Source organism: Schistocerca nitens, chromosome 5, assembly GCF_023898315.1.
Source record: "Schistocerca nitens isolate TAMUIC-IGC-003100 chromosome 5, iqSchNite1.1, whole genome shotgun sequence".
Taxonomy (NCBI): domain Eukaryota; kingdom Metazoa; phylum Arthropoda; class Insecta; order Orthoptera; family Acrididae; genus Schistocerca; species Schistocerca nitens.
The window spans coordinates 868291153-868314424 of NC_064618.1; the positions used below are offsets into that span (position 1 = coordinate 868291153).

At 39.6% G+C, this 23272-nt stretch overlaps 1 protein-coding gene across 1 annotated transcript in view; it reads left to right on the top strand.

Annotated features, from left to right (window-relative positions):
* Window positions 1-389: 389 nt before the first annotated feature.
* LOC126260779 (cilia and flagella-associated protein 47-like) overlaps window positions 390-23272 on the top strand; it is a 119760-nt gene continuing 96877 nt past the window's right edge. The window contains exons 1-2 of the mRNA XM_049958115.1: window positions 390-436; window positions 484-658. Of these exons, the coding sequence (XP_049814072.1) occupies window positions 390-436; window positions 484-658 (222 nt within the window). The remainder of the gene's footprint in view (window positions 437-483; window positions 659-23272) is intronic.

Below are 23272 nucleotides of genomic sequence, written 5' to 3' on the forward strand. Positions count from 1 at the left end.
GATGCAAAGTTTTCGTTCACATACACAAACAAAGACATGATTCTAAATGTTCCCCATGAGCAGAAAAAGCATTCCTACTGAACATTCTCTACATGGCCAGGGACAAAGAGGATGGAAGCTAGAAATGAAACAGGTTGTGGTATCTAAGGACTGTACATTCAAAGAATTTTTGAGGGCAAATGCTCAACTGAGAAAAGATAATAGGAAAAAAAAATTGAACTATAAACTGATGGAGAATTCCCACGAAAAATCACGAAAACATTCGAAAATAAATTAAATGTTTATGTTGAAAGCAACTCCTTTTGCAGGTTATCTCTGCATTCTGATACTGAGTTTTATGCAAAAGTACCATCTTTCAATACTAATCAATACAATAGCAAAATTGTGAAATGTATAGAAATAGATCAATTACAGATGAACATATATACTGGAAAAGGTAGTACTTTCTGTGTGCATAAACATTCGTTTCTTTGTATTTTGAAGTGAACTTCCTGAAGACAATGCTGAGCGAGTGCATCATCTACATAGAATTTATATACACCTTGTATTGTTTGTATCTGCACAAGGTGGCAGCATAGCACATGTTCACCCAAAACATCTGTTGTCTTATGATGATTATTTGGTTTACATGAATTCCAAAATCAATCATCTGAAAAACGTAAGTACAAATTTTCAGATTTGTTTCAAACATAATGAATTCAGTAATTTGTTTCTTTTACTTTGTGCAGTTTTAATTAGAGTTATGTAATGGAATCCTGTCTATCCTATAACAGAAATACAGGGTGAGTCAGTGAAATGGCACTATTTCGACTCTGGCTGATGGGCGTGGTGGGTGGTAATGGGAGACCGGGAAACAGCCTCGAGCATCTGGACAGGTTGAAATTTCAGTAGCCATGGAGCGTTGGTCAAGCATGCAATGCATGTTTGCTGTAAAAGCATACTATAAAAACACGGATAGTGTGGTTGGTGCCCAATGCACTTTCCATCATCAATTTAATCTACTGCCACGGTCTCCTGTGCCATCAATGAAAGCTGTCCTCCGATGGATGAAAAACTTTGAAGCCACTGCAAGCATTATGAAGAAAATAGGTGGTAGTGAAAAAACAATCTGGACCCTAGAGAACATTGATCATGTGTGCAATGCATTAGCACAAAGTCTGCGAAAATCAGCAAGGAGGCACAGCGCTGAACTAGGTGTCAGCAATTGATCCATGAGGCAGATTTTGAAGAACGACCTACACTATCATCCATACAAAACTGAGGCTATCTTAATTGAAACATCTTTGAGGAAAATCCAGCAAGAACAAAAGAAGATCTGAAGGAGCGAATCAGGCAGGAAATTAACAATATTCCGTTGCAGATGCTACAGAATGTCATGGGCAGATGTCATCCTAGACTCCGACAATGTGCGTAAAACCAAGGATGCCACCTTACTGCCATCATATTCAAAGAATGGTTGTTTTCAAGGTAAAACATTAATTTCTGCTCATGTACTTAAGATTCTTATTGAAATAGTTATACCCTTTTTGTAAATATATTATTGGTGATTTTTCGAAACTGTGTCATTTCGCTGCCTCACCCCGTACTATTAATTAACTTATGAAATAAACGCAGTCACAATTGTGTCAGTGGATACCAGGTATGGAACTGATTAAGATTAGTCACAGGGCATGGGTCATAGAACTGTTTTCAGTAACAATAAATGTTGCAAAAAATCATTAATTGAAAACAATACTCATCATTCTGTTTGTTGCTGTAGTTATTATTGTTGTTGTTGCTGCTGCTGCTCATTGTCCTGAAAATAGATGGCATCTGGTTCCACAAAGAGGGTTCCTGGATCTTGAAAGTATTTTATGACAATGTGTTAATCTTCCTCTTTCTGTCAATATTGTGGCGTAATTCCTACATTCAGTAAAGTCACCAATAATGCACAACAGTTGTCTTATCAAAATGATGTAATCTGGTATTAATGTAATTTCTTTAAGATGAAACACCACTTGAGATGATACTGAAATTTATTCCTCACTTTTGAATAACTATAAAACAATTTTTACTCCATCATCAGGCCAGAAGTAGCCTACCGGGACCATCTGACCGCCAGGTCATCCTCGGTGGAGGATGCGGATAGGAGGGGTGTGGGGTCGGCACACTGCTCTCCTGGTTGTTATGATGGTATTCTTGACCAAAGCCACTACCATTCAGTCGAGTAGCTCCTCAATTGGTATCACGAGGCTGAGTGCACCTCACAAAACAATTTTTACACCTTTTTTATTACATTAACATAAGGACACATCAGATATGACCTACATTTCAACTTCTCTCCACTGCAGCTCACAACCAAACCATCACAAGTACTAACAGCCAGAGCAGACATGAAGTACAGATATGAAAGCCCTACATTTACATCATTTATTCACAGAGTGTAATACATATTGATACACACATCAAAAATAATTTTGTCTCACCTTGGTTCCTAGAGTTCCAGAACCTGTACAGAAAATTGGAATAAAAATCAACATTAGCACCATTTCTGCCCTTTTTATTGCTTATGGTTGGTTGGTTGTTTTAAAGATTAAAGGGACCAAACTGCAAAGGTTATCGTTCCCTTGTTTCATTAAAATACAGAGCATATTGAAACCATCCACCAGTCAGGCTAAGCACAAAAATAAAAATTCCAGGGGAAAAAAGCCCCAAGGTCAATGGTAAGGCAACATGGAAAATGGAGCACAGCAACAAAAACGACATAGAGAAGAAAGGCAGAAAGAAAACTGTAAAGCAGAGGACCATGGCTGGCTGATCACGAAAAGAAAAGGATGAGCCAGCCACTCTGCAGCGCGTTAAAACCTCCAGCCAAAAAGATTAGTGTGGAGTCGAATTACAACACAAAACTAAGCCAAATATACAGCACAAAAGAGGGTGACGTAATAAAATTAGACGGACCTATAAAAGCCGCTTGCGTGAATAAAACTTAAAACCCGATCTGCCATAGAGACATTGTCACCTAAAAGAGATGATAAATCACCCAGGAGATTAAAAGTTCGCCTGAGGGTGGTTAAAAGAGAACATTCCAACAATGTATGGGCCACCATCATGTTTGCACTACAGTGACAATGAGAGGGGTCCTCTCGACGCAGCAGATGACCATGCGTCAGCCGAGAGTGACCGATGCGGAGCCTACAGAGAACAACAGAATCCCTGCGAGAAGCCCGCACGGAGGAAGCCCACACAGTCACAGTCTCCTTTACTCGCCGCAGCTTGTTAGGTGCAGACAGAGTGCGCCATTCGTCTGCCCACATCCTAAAGAACCAGCGGCACAACACCAATCGGAGATCAGTTGCCAGGAGGCCGATTTCCAGCGTCAGTTTGCGGGTAACTTCTTTGGCTAACTTGTTAGTGAGTTCGTTTCCCACTATCCCAATGTGTCCCGGGGTCCATATGAACACCGCCGAACAACCACGCTGTTCAAGAGCATGAACAGACTCCTGGTTGGCAACAACAATGGGATGGCATGGGTAGCACTGGTCAAGAGCCTGTAGACTACTGAGAGAGTCACTGCAAATGATGAAGGACTCTCCAGTGCTGGTACGAATATGCTCAAGGGCATGAAAAATAGCTGTAAGTTCTGCGGTGTAAACACTGCAGCCGTCCGGCAAGGAGCACTGGTCTACATAGTACACATGAGCATAAGCATACCCCACACGGCCATCAACCATCGAGCCATCGGTATATATAATCTACGAGTCATGGTATGCACCTAGGAGAGCAAGAAATTGGTGGCACAAGACTGCAGGAGGAACTGAATGGCGATTTGGAATAGATCCCTCAGAGTGGTTGGTGTGTAAGATCGTCCATAAACAGCCCTTTTCAATCTATCCGAGGCGTGTTCGATAGGGTTCATGTCTGAAGAACATCCTGGCCACTCTAGTTGGGGGATGTCATTATCCTGAAGGAAGTCATCCATAAGATGTGCACAATGGGGGCACGAATTGTCATCCGTGAAGATAAATGCCTCGCCAATATGCTGCCAATGTGGTTGCACTATCAGTCCGAGGATGGCATTAACGTATTGTACAGCCATTGCAGTGCCTTCCATGACCACCAGCAGTGTACATTGGTCCCACGTAATGCAACCCCAAAACAGCAGGGATCCTCCACCTCGCTGCACTTGCTGGACAGTGTGTCTAAGGCATTCAGCCTGACAGGATTGCATCCAAACATGTCTCTGACAATTGTCTGGTTGAAGGCATATATGACACTCATCGGTGAAGAGAACATAATGCCAATTCTGGGCATTTGTGTTACATAAGAGAAATTGTAATTAATCTTCCATTTTACTTGACCAACATAATACAAGTAAAATATAGGGGTTAACAAAACCATATATGAGTCTTTTATTCCACTACTTCACTTCACATTCTATTCTTAAGTTCTGACCAACTTTAATAAATATTTCCTCTATAGCTATTTGCAATAAATATTGATATATTTGTAACTCACTCATCCTCCTATTACTCAACTGTGAATCCAAAGTACGGTTGCCTTTCTCCTCACTTGCTCTGAGCTTTATCTTTTGTGTTCCCTCTACACCAGTTTCATCTTCTCATTACTGTCAAATGTAACTTCCTGAAAATACATCCATCCAAAATCCTTTTTATAAAAGGTATGGTGTAACAAATGGAAAAGTCTGTTCACAGTAGAGAAAGCATAAAGTAAGGTCCATATTTTGAAAAATCAAGCTGATATTTATAAAATCCACCATCCCCCCACCCCCCCCACCCCCCCTTTCCAGTCTTATGTGAAATAAAGTATGGTTTTATCAGGAAAGGAGATGAGGAGATGATACATAGAAATAGCCAAAGGAATGAGCAACAAAACATTATAAATAATAATATTATGGAAAGGATATTTGCTACCCACCATAAAGTGGAGTTGCTGACTCAGAGATAGGAAAAGCTTGTGGCATGGCACGTTACATTTTTAACGCCCTGCCAGTGTCCAGCAATGCTCATTTGTCTAGCTAAAAGCTGTAGTAGAAAATACTAGACCACTACTGTCTATTGCAGGTTGCAACATACATAGAATTTTCCGGTAAACGGGATGTGGCTAGCAACTGAAATAAAAGTTTTAACTTGCAATGTAAATTTTCTGGTGTATTTTTACGATAAAGATCACAGTTAATACTGCCAAGTCCATACTAAGTGGCAACACAATGTAAAGTTCACATGCACACCACAATCACACACGTAGCCAGTTTATGGTATTTACACCCGTTACCAAAGTTAATACGGTTCACCAGATCGTTTGGTTATGAAAATGCTCGCTCAAATGTTGTGCACTCTGCTCTACATGTAATACCTGTTCCAGTCTTAGATCACAAAATGTGCCACGTGGTTTTAACTAACAGTCAAAAGCAATATTTTTGATATTCTGTCCAAAATTCCACATGACTTCCACTATGCCATTCACTTAAATGCACTTTGTACTACTTCGCGAACTCGTAATTAGCATTTTTTCCATGATTTTACAGTACTTTCATCAGAGCTGCTTTCAATGAGATGTTACTAGTTCAAGCCCTCAGCCCTGACCCCCTTATATCACACCAATCATAGTAAAATATTTCTTTCTATGGAAATTGCTAAATAAATAAATTTAAAAAATTATCAAATATAAAATTACTCCTTCTGAAATAACCGATTAATTTGTGTTCTACTCACGATTTATTAGTACCATAAGCTGACTGCACATTTAATTGTAGTATAGTTAATAAACAAAACAATTTTCATTTACTTCTGTTCTTCTTCACTCATACAACACTCACACTGCTAATTACTACACATATAAAACAATTATAATTATGCAAATACACTCCTGGAAATGGAAAAAAGAACACATTGACACTGGTGTGTCAGACCCACCATACTTGCTCCGGACACTGCGAGAGGGCTGTACAAGCCATGATCACACGCACGGCACAGCGGACACACCAGGAACCGCGGTGTTGGCCGTCGAATGGCGCTAGCTGCACAGCATTTGTGCACCGCCGCCGTCAGTGTCAGCCAGTTTGCCATGGCATACGGAGCTCCATCGCAGTCTTTAACACTGGTAGCATGCCGCGACAGCGTGGACGTGAACCGTATGTGCAGTTGACGGACTTTGAGCGAGGGCATATAGTGGGCATGCGGGAGGCCAGGTGGATGTACCGCCGAATTGCTCAACACGTGGGGCGTGAGGTCTCCACAGTACATCGATGTTGTCGCCAGTGGTCGGCAGAAGGTGCACGTGCCCGTCGACCTGGGACCGGACCGCAGCGACGCACGGATGCACGCCAAGACCGTAGGATCCTACGCAGTGCCGTAGGGGACCGCACCGCCACTTCCCAGCAAATTAGGGACACTGTTGCTCCTGGGGTATCGGCGAGGACCATTCGCAACCGTCTCCATGAAGCTGGGATACGGTCCCGCACACCGTTAGGCCGTCTTCCGCTCACGCCCCAACATCGTGCAGCCCGCCTCCAGTGGTGTCGCGACAGGCGTGAATGGAGGGACGAATGGAGACGTGTCGTCTTCAGCGATGAGAGTCGCTTCTGCCTTGGTGCCAATGATGGTCGTATGCGTGTTTGGCGCCATGCAGGTGAGCGCCACAATCAGGACTGCATACGACCGAGGCACACAGGGCCAACACCTGGCATCATGGTGTGGGGAGCGATCTCCTACACTGGCCGTACACCACTGGTGATTGTCGAGGGGACACTGAATAGTGCACGGTACATCCAAACCGTCATTGAACCCATCGTTCTACCATTCATAGACGGCATGGGAACTTGCTGTTCCAACAGGACAATGCACGTCCGCATGTATCCCGTGCCACCCAACGTGCTCTAGAAGGTGTAAGTCAACTACCCTGGCCAGCAAGATCTCCGGATCTGTCCCCCATTGAGCATGTTTGGGACTGGATGAAGCTTCGTCTCACGTGGTCTGCACGTCCAGCACGAACGCTGGTCCAACTGAGGTGCCAGGTGGAAATGGCATGGCAAGCCGTTCCACAGGACTACATCCAGCATCTCTACGATCGTCTCCATGGGAGAATAGCAGCCTGCATTGCTGCGAAAGGTGGATATACACTGTACTAGTGCCGACATTGTGCATGTTCTGTTGCCTGCGTCTATGTGCCTGTGGTTCTGTCAGTGTGATCATGTGATGTATCTGACCCTAGGAATGTGTCAATAAAGTTTCCCCTTCCTGGGACAATGAATTTACGGTGTTCTTATTTCAATTTCCAGGAGTGTACATTAAATATTAATCAAACATAACTTTACAACATTGTTTTGACTACGACTGCTAGCACTGTCCATCAACTGCTGACCTCTGCCACCTACTAGTACAACTACGTGCAGCTCTGTAACTCAGGTCCACGTCAGCTGGTGATATCTGTCGATGACTCGGGCCTATAACGATATTGTCCTAGCAAGTGACAGGAGCGATGAGAGCACTACGCCTCATGCTGTCTGAAAGTAAGCATTCAGACAATGGGGAGGGAGGGGTGTGATAGCACAGTAGGGGTAGCGGACAGTAAAATACTGCTTGTAGGAGCATGCAGGGATTTAGTGGATAGAGGGTAAACCAGCTAGGTGCAGTCAGAAGGTTAGAAGGAGGGCGGGGCAACAGTGAGTACTGGAAAAGCAGAGAAGTAAAAAAGACTGATGGTGTATTGGTCGAATAGAGGGCTGTGTAATGCTGGAATGGGAACAGGGAGGGGCTAGAAAGGTAAGGACAATGACTAATGAAGGATGAGATCAGGAGGGTTACATGAACATAGGATACATTGCAGGAAGAGTTCCCACCTGTACGGTTAAGAAAAGCTGGTGTTGGTGGGAAGGACCCAGATGGTACAGGCTGTGAAGCTGTCATCAAAATGAAGAATGTTGTGTTGGGCAATACGCTTAGCAATAGGGTGGTCCAGCTCTTTCTTGGCCACAGTTTGTTGGTGGGCATTCATGCAGACAATGAGCTTGAGGGCTGTAATGCCTATGTAGAATGCAGCACAGTGGTTGCACGTTAGCTTGTAGATGATATGAATGGTTTCACAGGTAGCTCTGTCTTTAATGGGATAGGTGATGTATGTGACCAAACTGGAGTAAATGGTAGTGGGATGATGTATGGGACAGGCATTGCATCTAGGTCTATTACAGGGACATGAGCAATGAAGCAAGTGTCTGGGAGCAGGGGTTGTATAGGGATGGACATGGATATTATGTAGGTTTGGTGGGTGGTGGAATACTGCTGTGGGAGATGTGGGAAGGATAGTGGATAGGACATTTCTCATTTTGGGGCATGATGAGAAGTAGTCAAAATGTGAGTCAGTTGCTCCAGACCTGGGTGGTACTGAGTCTTGAGGGGAATGCTACTCTGTGGCTGCCGCACCATGGGACTTTGGGAGATGTTGGGTGACTGGAGAGATCTGTCTTTGTACAAGGTTTGGATGGCAATTATGGTTTGCAAAGGCCTCAGTTAGACCCTCGGTATCTTTCAAGAGGTACCACTCATCACTACAGATGTGATGGCCATGGGTGGCTAGGCTGTCTGGAAGGGACTTGTTGGTATGGAATGGGTGGCAGTTGTCAAAGTGGAGATGTTGCCAGTTGTCGGTAGGTTTGATATTGATAGAGGAATTGAGTGGCCATCTTTGAGTTGGAGGTCAATGCTGAGCAAGGTGGCATTTCTGTACACTTCCACAAGCAGCACATTACTGTCCCCCACCCCTACTACACGGCTATCCCTCCACCTCCCCACCCAGTCTCCTCCTCATCCTGTCATGGACTGCTGTTCATGGTTTGGCTTTTGCTGCAGCTGTTGTCATTGGGTATGTGAGTTGTGTGTGAGTGTGTGTATGTGTGTTTTGCCTACTTCTGATGAAGGCCTTGTTTGCAGAAAGCTCACTTTCTGACAGTCTTTTTGTTGTATCTATCTGCGCTTCAGCATCTCCACTATTTGATGAGTAGCATCCTGTTCATAATATTGTTATGTTCCATCCTGGGTTTTCCATTATTCTACATAATAGGCACATTTTTTGACAATATAAAGAGTTTTTGGTACATAGTGACTTAATATCCGAGATCAGGAATGAATCTTATTAACACTCAACTGCTTAAGTGGGATCCTGGAGAACCCCAGGTGATATGAATACAATACACAGTACGTGAACAGAACAACAGATAGCGCCTGTGTTTTTGGTCGTCCTCAGTGCTGTTTAGAACATGGAGTACTGGATGTGGTGTTTCCAGTAATATTTTGTGAGATAAAGAGAAAGAGGTCTCAGAATACACTACAAGAGTATTAATGTAAGTTGTTTTTCGTTATCTCAATTAGTGTTTTATGTGACTGAAGTCTTAGAGTACTTTGAAAAGAGCAAAATTTGAATGATAACGTCAATTTTTAGGGTTACGTGAGATGTTGTTGTGGTTGTTGTTGTTGTTGTATTCAGTCTTGAGACTGGTTTGATGCAGCTCTCCATGCTACTCTACCTTTTGCAAGCTTCTTCATCTCCCAGTACTTACTGCAACCAACATCCTTCTGAATCTGTTTAGTGTATTCATCTCTTGGTCTCCCTCTACGATTTTTACCCTCCACGCTGCCCTCCAATGCTAAATTTGTGATCCCTTGATGCCTCAGAACATGTCCTACCAACCGGTCAATTCTTCTTGTCAAGTTGTGACACAAACTTCTCTTCTCCCCAAACCTATTCAATACCTCCTCATTAGTTATGTGGTCTACCCATCTAATCTTCAGCATTCTTCTGTAGCACCACATTTCGAAAGCTTCTATTCTCTTCTTGTCCAAACTATTTATCGTCCATGTTTCACTTCCATACATGGCGACACTCCATACAAATACTTTCAGAAATGACTTCCTGACACTTAAATCTATACTCGATGTCAACAAATTTCTCTTCTTCAGAAACGCTTTCCTTGCCATTGCCAGTCTACATTTTATGTCCTCTATACTTTTACCATCATCAGTTATTTTGCTCCCCAAATAGCAAAACTCATTTACTACTTTAAGTGTCTCATTTCCTAATCTAATTCCCTCAGCATCAGCCGGCTTAATTCGACTACATTCCATTATCCTCGTTTTGCTTTTGTTGATGTTCATTTTATATCCTCCTTTCAAGGCACTGTCCATTCTGTTCAACTGCTCTTCCAAGTCCTTTGCTGTCTCTGACGCAATTACAATGTCATTGGCGAACCTCAACATTTTTATTCTTCTCCATGGACTTTAATACCTACTCTGAATTTTTCTTTTGTTTCCTTTACTGCTTGCTCAATATACCGATTGAATAACATCGGGGACAGGCTACAACCCTGTCTCACTCCCTTCCCAACCGCTGCTTCCCTTTCATGCCCCTCGACTCTTATAACTGCCATCTGGTGTCTGTACAAATAGTAAATAGCCTTTCGCTCCCTGTATTTTACCCCTGCCACCTTTAGAATTTGAAAGAGAGTATTCCAGTTAACATTGTCAAAAGCTTTCTCTAAGTCTACAAATGCTAGAAATGTAGGTTTGCCTTTCCTTAATCTATTTTCTAAGATAAGTCGTAGGGTCAGTATTTCCTCACGTGTTCCAACATTTCTGCGGAATCCAAACTGATCTTCGCCGAGGTCGGCTTCTACCAGTTTTTCCATTCGTCTGTAAAGAATTCGTGTTAGTCTTTTGCAGCTGTGACTTATTAAACTTATTGTTTGGTAATTTTCACATCTGTCAACACCTGCTTTATTCAGGATTGGAATTATTATATTCTTCTTGAAGTCTGAGGGTATTTCGCCTGTGTCATACATCTCGCTCACCAGATGGTAGAGTTTTGTCAGGACTGGCTCTCCCAAGGCCATCAGTAGTTCCAATGGAATGTTGTCTACTCCCAGGGCCTTGTTTTGACTCAGGTCTTTCAGTGCTCTGTCAAACTCGTCACGCTGTATCATATCTCCCATTTCATCTTCATCTGCATCCTCTTCCATTTTCCTAATATTGTCCTCAAGTACATCGTCCTTGTATAGACCCTCTATATACCTCTTCCACCTTTCTGCTTTCCCTTCTTTGCTTAGAACTGCATTTCCATTTGAGCTTTTGATATTCATACAAGTGGCTCTCTTTTCTCCAAAGGTCTCTTTAATTTTCCTGTAGGCATTATCTATCTTACCCCTAGTGAGATAAGCCTCTACATCCTTACATTTGTCCTCTAGCCATCCCTGCTTAGCCATTTTGCACTTCCTGTTGATCTCATTTTTGAGACATTTGTATTCTCTTTTGCCTGCTTCATTTACTGCATTTTTATATTTTCTCCTTTCATCAATTAAATTCAATATTTCTTCTGTTACGCAAGGATTTCTACTAGCCCTCATCTTTTTACCTACTTGATACTCTGTTGCCTTCACTCCTTCATCCCTGAGAGCTACCCATGTGACAGTAGACAATTGGTTCATGTCACTTGAGCTCTGTGATCAACTGGAAGTGAAAACGTTGACTGTATTAGGCACTCTAAAGTTAAATAAACCACAGATCCCAGAGAAATTCAAACCAAACTCAAAGCCCCCAGTAGAATCTGCATTATTTGTGCATAACGAAGTAAAGACAATTTGTTCTGATGTTCGAGCTGTTGTGTTGCTTTCATCTATGCACCACAATCAGAAAATTAGTACTCAAAAGAGAAAATCTGAAATGACCATTGACTACAATGCCACAAAAGGAGGAGTGGATGCACTGGACCAAATGTGCACAGACTATTCGGTATCACAGTGAACATGCAGATGGCCAACATCTGTATTTTATGCCATTTTAAACATAAGAGGGTTGACTGAAAAATAATGCCTCTACCTTCTGTGGGTTGTTGGGTGAGTAAGTTTAAAAAGGTTGAGGTGGGTACATCTGACCTGCATGGCAAACAAAGAGTTGGACATCCTGTGACAGCAACCACCAAGTTTCACAAGCAAAATATTGACAGATTGATTCAGGATGATCATTGTATCACTCAGAGAGAAATTGCAAGCACAATTGGCACTACAAAAGAACATTGCTTTGCTCGGCTATCGGATGATCTGTGCACGGTGGGTACACCGGATGCTGACTCCTGAAATGAAAGCACACAGACTTGAAATTTGCCAGGAACTCCTCTCACACTACAAGAATGAAGGAGATGCCTTTCTCCATTCAACTGTGACAGGAGATGAAACTTGGGTACACCATTATGACCTGAAGATAAAATGTCAGTCTATGGAGTGTCGACTTTTTCTGTGATGGCTTCAGAAAATGTGTTCATCATTGGCAGAAATGTATTCAATTTGCTGGTGATTATGTTGAAAAATGAAGCTTTATAATTAAAGATCACATTCTAAGGATTATTTCTGCATTTGATTTATCAAAATATTCCCATCCGAACCCAATTAATGAAGGTGGAAGCATTACTTTTCATTCAACCCTCTTAGTAGGAGACAGTGCTCTGGTTTACTTCAGTGCACCAAACAACTTGATCACACTGAAAAGAAGAGAATTGCTACAGAGGCTTGGAATGGATTTAGTAAAGTCCCATGTAAAACATTGAGATCACCTACTTCTTTCTCGTGAACTGAGAGACGTTGTTGTTAAACTTGGTGGTACTCCTCTTGCCTCAACATCTTCAGAGCCATAACCCATGAGGAAAGCAAGGTCCTGCATGTGTGCAAATAATGTGGACAAGAAAACCAAAATAGTGAGTGAAAAATGGTCAAAACATGTCTGTCTTGATCACATTTTCAGTGTGCCAAAATTGTTTGTAATCATATCTCAAATACGTAAAAATATTTATAATATTCAGTGATAAAAGTTGAATTCAAAATAAAATTTCTTTAAATTACAGTTTCATTTAACTTATTAGGGTACTCCAAGACCCCACTAGAGTGTTAGCATGTGAGCATTTCACTAGAGTAGTTATGGGGTAACTTAAAACAGTCTACATAAAAAATTACATGTTTGCAAACAGTCCACCATACTCAAACCAATAGTGCATTTCATTACTTTCTACAGCTTTTACCTACCTGATTACTAAGAACTGGGACAGAAGGTCCATTGGAAAAAGTAAAGAGTAAAGAAAAAGAGGAAAGAAAAAGAGTAAAGAAAAATCTGTTGTATCAGTGTACCTTTTTTTCTCTCATTCTTCCTACCACTTGCCCAACATAAATACCAACAGCAGAATCAGGTGGTCTTTTGAAAATACAGAAATAAATGTGACACTGGTTAAAATCTTCCTCTCTACCTTCTCTCAGTATACATTTATTTATTTATTTATTCATGTTCCATAGATCCAGTATACAAGAGGATTGTATGGATGCGGAATGAGTCACAACTGTACATGAGAACAGTAGCCTACTTGTAGATGCTAATAGATACAAATTGCAATATCTGTAAAGGAGCAAACTATGTTAACAATTACAAGCTTAGGCACTTCCTAAAGTAAAACTGAGGTATAAAGCAATACAATACTAAATTGCAATTATTCCATATTAAGTTAAAACTTTTCTAGAAGCGAAGTACATTGTTATTCTGACACAGGTCATCATGTTCTGTTACAAAGTGGTAACAGCAAATATTACAAGTCAATGTGCCATATCGGACTTACAATGTAATAGTGTTTATAAGTGTTTATGTCAAAGACCTCATCAAGAGAGAAAAAAGAGTGTTTCAGAAGATATTCTTTTCATTTACTTTTAAATTGTGGTGTTACACTAGTAAGATATCTTATGTGCATAGGGAGTGCATTAAACACCTTTTTTTCTTGAGTAGTGTACACCTTATTCTACTAGGCTCAGGTTTTCTACATCCACATGCAGGTCGTGTTGTGATCTTGTGTCATAGTCACAATAGTCACTGTCGGTGTTGTGCATGTGTAGGTACTTAAATAAAAAGGACATAAGGGATAGGATATACTGTGAGGCTACTTATATTACTGACTCACATAGTTATTCAAGTACTCTGACAAATGGTACATGGAATTATATCCAGACAATAAGAAAACATATTATTTACATTGCTCAAGAATAGTGATGATTCTCAGAAAAATATTTATTCACATTAAGTCTCAAATTTTAAGTAACAAGTTTCAACATGAGTCCGGTTTTACATGAACATACTGTACAGAATTACAAAGTGTTTTGTTCTAAACTGTAAGTTCATGGCTCTACTGATCTCTCAAGCAGAAAAAATCTTTTTTTTCACTTAATTTCAGTGGTTTAATCACTTAGTAAGACCTATTATGATTGTCACCACACCTCATGATTTTAGTTGTGTTATTTAAATCATTTCTATGTCAGTTCTTTATTACTTCTGATCAAAATGCAAATATGTCAGACCAACAACATTTACTTCAGAAACTTGTGAGCGTAATCACAGAACTAAATTTTGCTCCAACAAACAACACTAAACCACCATGACATTTCTCTTCATTACATACAAAATACTATCGTGAGTAAGAATAAGATTAGATTAGATTCAGTTTTCATTCCATAGACCCAAAAAATGAGATGATTCTCGCAGCCATTGAACATGTCAGAAAGTATAACATAAAAACATAAAACATTTGAATATAATACTTACTAACCTGATCATTTGTCAGGAGATTGTCGAAATAGGTTAATACAATGCAGTAAACTGGAACAGCTAATATTCACAGAAGTAACACACTTTCAGAATGAAACACTGTTATGCACTATTATTACATTTATCATACACAAAATACCTAATCTTGACAGTTGTGATCAAGTGTTGTCAAAACTGATTAGATTTGATTATATTAATTTTTCATTCCATATACCCACAAAAGATGGGATCCTCCTGGGTGTGGAACATGTCAGATATACACATTACAGAAACATATTCAGAAAACTCGAGTTTCATTAATTTTAATGATCCTCAGTCAATAAACAGTAAAATTATGTACATGAATTAAAATTAAAATTCTAATATTTACATGTTTAATACTTACATCTGCTTTCATTAAATCCATCATTCTCAAAGTAGCTAGTTACTTGGCTATTACAACCAAGTATTGTCAAAAATTAAAGTAAATTATTCATTTCAATGATATTCAGTTAAGAACAGCCAAATTATGTAGAAGATCTAAAATTAAGCTTCCGCAATTTACAGACTTAAAACTATCTGCTTTCCATACATCCATCATTAACACAGTAGGTAGTTACTTGGCTGTTACAGCCAAGTACTGTCAAAAATTAAAGTATAATAAATTTTCATTAAAGTGGTCTACTGCACTTGAGAAATTCATAGATGGAATAGAAGGAGTTGGTCATGTCATCACCTGAACTCATGTAAAAATTGAAGAATTCTGACTGAACAGAATGTGCAGCTTGCTTTGTTTCCTGTTCAAACACAGCATGTAGCTTGTCCCACATATATAGTGCACTCTCACATGCAACCAAAAATGCCATGACTTTTGGTTCTACAGTTCTAACAATAATCTGACTCGCTGCACGATCAGCTTTGTCCCATGATTTTAGTGCAGTATTAAACACATCTATTTGTGCTGGTGTTGCATCCACTGACAAAGCCTCTGGTTTTTCTGCATCGCATAGAACACTTTGTATGCGCCATCTGATGCACATAATAAATTTTGTACTGCGAACTTCCAAATAGTCCAATTTTCAACACCACACAGCTTCTCTATACCATGAAAATCCATTGCAGTCCCATAAAATAGTTCAGATTTACAACCACAAAAATTCCACAAGATAAACATGCAGCAATTGTTCATGTATATACAATACAAACCCCGTGTAGCACACAACACACGCTAACACATTTCTGGCATCACGAAATGTAAAATTGCAATACCCAATTCCTTTCTTGAATCATGTACTGTGCCCATAACCTACTGCAGAAAAGTCAATAAAGAACTAAAGGGCACAACATTAAGCATACGCATGACATAGTTTCTATAACAAGACACATATATTTTTTTTGTTTTGTTTTTTTATGACACCACCCAAAGACATAGATATAGTGCATAGCAGAGAGATTAATACAAACATTTCACTTCAACATAATAAGGTCTAGAATCTGAAATTAGATTTAAAGAGTGATGTCACTAGTTCTTTGAACACTCACATTAATCAACTATTTACTGAATTTAACAAGAAACAGGATGAGTAACTTCAAGATTTAACTAAAAAATTAGAATTTGACATTGAAGATAAATATAATTATGTAGAAATGGAACTTGTCAAAAAATTAGGTTTTATTTCAAAGCAAATGCAATGTTACCTTGGATGTTGTATATCAGAGGTTGCACACCCTGAAGGAGAGTATTGAAAAACAGATTAAGCTAATTCCTTTCGTCCAGTCGCAAATTGCAGGTATCAACACTCGAGTTTATACCATGGAAAGGGATTTTAAAGACAAACTAGTGATATCAGATACCTTAAATATAAGCAATCTGGAGGAACAAGTAGAAGAGTTGATAGACAGAAAAGTGGCCGAGTCGGTAACCCCTAACAATATTTCTTCAGATTTAGCTTTGGAACTTAATGATAAGAAGAAAGGCATCGATAGTTTATGGAAAGAACTCAAACTTATCCAGGATAAGGTAGACAAAAAATTGACTCCTTCTAACATGATATTAACCAGTGAGGAAATAACTGACCTACAATGGGGAGCAAATTCAGGACTATCCAGGCAGTTTCCAAAATTTAAGCCAGACAGGGACAAACACTTGACACATTTTCTGAAATAATTTAATCAAGCATTGCTGAAAAACTGAGAAGACTCAAAAAAGATACAATTCATGGTAGGGTACCTTTTAGTAGAGGCTTCAGAATGGGGAACTGTGAACATTGAGAATTTTTCATCTTGGGCCGACTTCCAAAAAAGTTTAAGGAGAAGTACTGGTCAGCGAGTGCTCAAGAAAAATTATTATCTGATTTTTGGAACCCAAAGAATTGAAACAGTATGTGGTGACAATGAGAAGGTATTTTGACTGGCATTTGACATGGGCAAAGTACTTAGATAAACCCATGGAGGAAGAAGGGTTAGTTAGGATCTTAATAATGCGATTACCTATCTATACTAGGAAAGATATATTATTAGTGGGTGAGGCTGTAGAAGAAGTGTTATCCTCTGTAGCTGCACTTGATGCCATAAACAAAGACAGGAATGAGAAAGTACATCAAAGTGAAAGTCAGAATTTCCGAAGAAATAACAATAGTAGTAACAGTAATTAAAAGAGACATGAAGCTAATCTAGGCAGAGTACACCAATGTAGTCAGAATAGTTGTAACAAAAGTTAGCAAATTTAACATCCACCTTCAAATATAGTCCCAGTAATGTTGCAGGAATTTGTACCTGGTAGCAATAGAGTACAAAGTGGGAATGTAATACCGAAATTAGGTAACCAGCCAGTGATTACAAACAATGAGGAAAACGTTATGCCATGTGGATCCAGGGCTGGAACCCAGAACATAGAAATACATTAGGAAGCCTAGGTTATAACAAATATGTTAGCTTTACAAATAAAGTACCAACCAAGGAATGGTTGTTGCTAGAAGAACCTAGCTTAAATACCGTTAATCCGCAACCAATTATAGTTGGAAAGGTAGAAGAGTTTGAAGGTAACATATTTATTGATCCTGGTAGTGAAGTGTCACTTATTTCTAATGGTTTCTTTAATACACTATGAACTAAACATAACTTACCACTATTACCGGTAACAGGAGTGTACGTAATAGGTATTACTGACCAAATGTAAAGTTGTGAAACACGAGACCCAGGTGAATTGCATCATTGGGAATGTCTCATTTTGTCAGACACATTTAGTAGTGGAAAATATCAATATAGATGTGTTATTTGGCATAGAATGGTTATCAAAATTTAACGTCCTATTGAATTTTGAGGAAAATGTTCTTTATTTTGTAATAGGTGATAATAAATATTGTGTAAAGTTTGTGACAGACCACTATAATGGTAAACAATCAGCACTTACAATTAACAGCGACAGCGCAATTGTCACCAGAGATTGAAAACATAAGTCATGCATCACACCAAGCTGACATATGAAACAAAGTAAATGAATCCCAAATGTTAACCATCAACCAAAAATTTGATTTATCTAAAATTCTATTGGAATATGAAAGGGTATTTCCTCATAGGCCGGATACTATTAGTGACTATGAATGTAAATTTAAGATCAAAGATAAAACTCCAATTTTTTTGTAGACCCTACCTGATACTGGTAAGCCTGAATGAAGAGGTTGAGGAAGAGATACATAAGATGATTGACAATAAAATAATAGAACATTGTACGAGTGATATTAACATCCTTTTAGTATTGGTAAGAAAGGCTACGGGATGTGTGCGGTTAGTGCTGGACACACACTTTGAATAAGCATATTGAGACAGAATGAGACAGAACAATTAACATTGATGAATTACTGTCCACATTTGAGAAAGCCGAGTATTTTAGCATGATGGATCTGACTGCTGGGTATTGGCAAATTCGGTTACATCCTGATTCAAAGAAGTATAGAGCATTTCTATTTGATGGGAAGTCATATCATTTTAATGTGTTACTGTTTGGACTGAATATATTGGTATCGATTTTTATAAATACTCCGGACAGGGCATTAGGAAGGGAATTGTTAAGGAATTTAATAATATATATGGATGATATCCTTATCATCCCCACTACATGGGAAGAAACATTGTAAAACCTTAAGGAAAACCATGAAAAAATTTAAAGTAAAGTATTACAGTAAAATTGTCTAAATCACATTTTGCAAGACAAGAGCTTAAGTTTTTAGGGCATGTTGCAGGAGTATAGGGAATTAAACACAATCCAGAACATGTGTTGTTGTTGTTGTGGTCTTCAGTCCTGAGACTGGTTTGATGCAGCTCTCCATGCTACTCTATCCTGTGCAAGCTTCTTCATGTCCCAGTACTTACTGCAACCCACATCCTTCTGAATCTGCTTGGTGTGTTCATCTCTTGGTCTCCCTCTACGATTTTTACCCTCCACGCTGCCCTCCAATACTAAATTGGTGATCCCTTGATGCCTCAGAACATGTCCTACCAACCGATCCCTTCTTCTAGTCAAGTTGTGCCACAAACTCCTCTTCTCCACAATTCTATTCAATACCTCCTCAATAGTTATATGATCTACCCATCTAATCTTAAGTATTCATTTTGAAACCTTCTATTCTCTCCTTGTCCAAACTATTTATCATCCTTGTTTCACTTCCATACATGGCTACATTCCATACAAAAACTTTCAGAAACGACTTCCTGACACTTAAATCTATACTCGATGTCAACAAATTTCTCTTTTTCAGAAATACTTTCCTTGCCATTGCCAGTCTTCATTTTATTTCCTCTCTACTTCGACCATCATCTGTTATTTTGCTCCCCAAATAGCAAAACTCATTTACTACTTTAAGTGTCTCATTTCCCAATCTAATTCCCTCAGCATCACCCGGCTTAATTCGACTAAATTCCATTATCCTCATTTTACTTTTGTTGATGTTCATCTTATATCCTCCTTTCAAAACACTGTCCATTCCGTTCAACTGCTCTTCCAAGTCCTTTGCTGTATCTGACAGAATTACAATGTCATCGGTGAACCTCAAAGTTTTTATTCTTCTCCATGGATTTTAATACCTACTCTGAGTTTTTCTTTTGTTTCCTTTACTGCTTGCTCAATATACATGTCGAATAACATTGGGGAGAGGCTACAACCCTGCCTCACTCCCTTCCCAACCACTGCTTCCCTTTCATGCCCCTCGACTCTTATAACTGCCAACTGGCTTCTGTACAAATTTTAAGTAGCCATTTCTCCCTGTATTTTACCCCTACCACCTTTAGAATTTGAAAGAGAGTATTCCAGTCAACATTGTCAAAAGCTTTCTCTAAGTCTACAAATGCTAGAAATGTAGATTTGCCTTTCCTTAATCTAGCTTCTAAGATAAGTCGTAGGGTCAGTATACCCTCACATGTTCCTACATTTCTACAGAATCCAAACTGATCTTCCCCGAAGTCCGCTTCTACCAGTTTTTCCATTCGTCTGTAAAGAATTCGTGTTAGTATATTGCAGCCGTGACTTATTAAGCTGATTGTTTGGTCATTTTCACATCTGTCAACACCTGCTTTCTTTGGGATTGGAGTTGTTATATTCTTCTTGAAGTCTGAGGGTATTTCACCTGTCTCATATATCTTGCTCACCAGATGGTAGAGTTTTGTCAGGACTGGCTCTTCCAAGGCCGTCAGTAGTTCTAATGGAATGTTGTCTACTCCCAGGGCCTTGTTTCGACTCAGGTCTTTCAGTGCTCTGTCAAACTCTTCACGCAGTATCATATCTCCCATTTCATCTTCATCTACATCCTCTTCCATTTCCATAATATTGTCCTCAAGTACATCACCCTTGTATAGACCCTCTATATACTCCTTCCACTTTTCTGCTTTCCCTTCTTTGCTTAGAACTGGGTTTCCATCTGAGCTCTTGACATTCATGCAGGTGGTTCTCTTTTCTCCAAAGGTCTCTTTAATTTTCCTGTAGGCAGTATCTATTTTACCCCTAGTGAGAAAAACCTCTACATCCTTACATTTGTCCTCTAGCCTTCCCTGCTTAGCCATTTTGCACTTCCTGTCAATCTCATTTTTGAGATGTTTGTATTCCTTTTTGCCTGCTTCATTTACTGCATTTTTATATTTTCTCCTTTCATGAATTAAATTCAATATTTATTCTGTTACCCAAGGATTTCTACTAGCCCTCGTCTTTTTACCTATTTTATCCCCTGCTGCCTTCATTACTTCATGTCTCAAAGCTACACATTCTTCTTCTATTGTATTTCTTTCCCCCATTATTGTCAATTGTTCCCTTATGCTCTCCCTGAAACTCTGCACAGCCTCTGTCAAACTCTTCATGCAGTATCATATCTCCCATTTAATCTTCATCTGCATCCTCTTCCATTTCCATAATATTGTCTTCAATTACATCGTCCTTGTATAGAGCCTCTACATACTCCTTCCACCTTTCTGCTTTCCCTTCTTTGCTTAGAGCTGGTGAGATAAGCCTCTACATCCTTACATTTGTCCTCTAGCCATCCCTGCTTAGCCATTTTGCACTTCCTGTCGATCTCATTTTTGAGACGTTTGTATCCCCTCTTGCGTGCTTCATTTACTGCATTTTTATATTTTCTCCTTTCATCAATTAAATTCAATATTTCTTCTGTTACGCAAGGATTTCTACTAGCCCTCGTCTTTTTACCTCCTTGACCCTCTGCTGCCTTCACTACTTCATCCTTCGGAGCTACGCATTCTTCTTCTACTTTATTTCTTTCCCCCATTCCTGTCAATTGTCCTCTTATGCTCTCCCTGAAGTTCTGTACAACCTCTGGTTTAGTCAGTTTATCCAGGTTCCATCTCCTTAAATTCCCACCTTTTTGCAGTTTTTTCAGTTTTAATATACAGTGCATAACCAATAGATTCTGGTCAGAGTCCACATCTGCCCCTGGAAATGTCTTACAACTTAAAACCTGATTCCTAAATCTCTGTCTTACCATTATATAATCTATCTGATACCTTCTAGTATCTCCAGGATCCTTCCATGTATACAACCTTCTTTTATGATTCTTGAACCAAGTGTTAGCTATGATTAAGTTATGCTCTGTGCAAAATTCTAACAGAGGCTTCCTCTCCCCCAATCCATATTCACCTACTATGTTTCCTCCTCTCCCTTTTCCTACTTTCGAATTCCAGTCACCCATGACTATTAAATTTTCGTCTCCCTTCACTACCTGAATAATTTCTTTTATCTCATCATACATTTCATCAATTTCTTCATCATCTGCAGCGCTAGTTGGCATATAAACTTGTACTACTGTAGTAGGCATGTGTTTCGTGTCTATCTTGGCCACAATAATGTGTTCACTATGCTGTTTGTAGTAGCTTACCCGTACTCCTATTTTTTTATTCATTATCAAACCTACTTCTGCATTACCCCTATTTCATTTTTTGTATTTATAACCCTGTATTCACCTGACCAAAAGTCTTGTTCCTCCTGCCACCGAACTTCACTAATTCGCACTATATGTAACTTTAACCTATCCATTTCCCTTTTTAAATTTACTAACCTACCTGCCCGGTTAAGGGATCTGACATTCCACACTACGATCCTTAGAACGCCAGTTTTCTTTCTTCTGATAGCGACGTCCTCTTGAGTAGTCCCCGCCCGGAGATTCGAATTGGGGACTATTTTACCTCCGGAATGTTTTACCCAAGAGGACACAATCATCGTTTAACCATACAGTAAAGCTGCATGCTCTTGGGAAAAATTACAGCTGTAGTTTCCCCTTGCTTTTAGCCGTTCGCAGTACCAGCACAGCAAGGCCGTTTTGGTTAGTGTGTCAAGGCCAGATGAGTCAATCATCCAGACTGTTGCCCCTGCAACTACTGAAAAGGCTGCTGCCCCTCTTCAGGAACCACATGTTTGTCTGGCCTCTCAACAGATACCCCTCCGTTGTGGTTGCACCTACAGTGCGGCCATCTGTATCACTGAGGCAAGCAAGCCTCCCCACCAACGGCAAGGTGCATGGTTCATAGGGGGGATGCAGAACATATAAAGGCCATTAAGGAGTGTCCACACCCAGAAACATAAGACAAATGAAGGGATTTATTGGAATGGTCAGATATGAACATAACACAGATGAAGTGATGAACTGAATGGAGGTGGGACCAAGAGGATAATGATGCATTTGAAAAATGTGAAAAAAGCACTGGTAGAATCACCTATACTCCACCAACCAGTTATGGGCGAGCCATTTAAAATTTCAACAGATGCGTCCAACTATGGTATAGCAGCAGAACTTTTACAAGGAGAATGGTGTCTGGAAAGTACAAATCGCAGATCTATAGCTTTTGCTAGCCGAAGTCTTAACAAACATGAATTGAACTGTACAGTACAGAGAAAGAACTATTAGTGGTAGTATGGAGTATCCAAAAATTCCAAACATTAGTATGGGGTCAGAGATCCATGTATATATGGATCATCAAGCTCTATCTTTTTTAATGAGTAGTCCCTTATTACATAGTAGATTAATGCAATGGACGTTCTTCCTACAGGAATATGACATTAAAATTTAGTATGGAAAAAGTTCTGAAAAATATTGTACCTGACACTCTGTCTAGATTACCTGTACATATGAAAGACTTAAAACATACAGAAGGACCTGGAGTAATTTTTGTGATTAATTTTA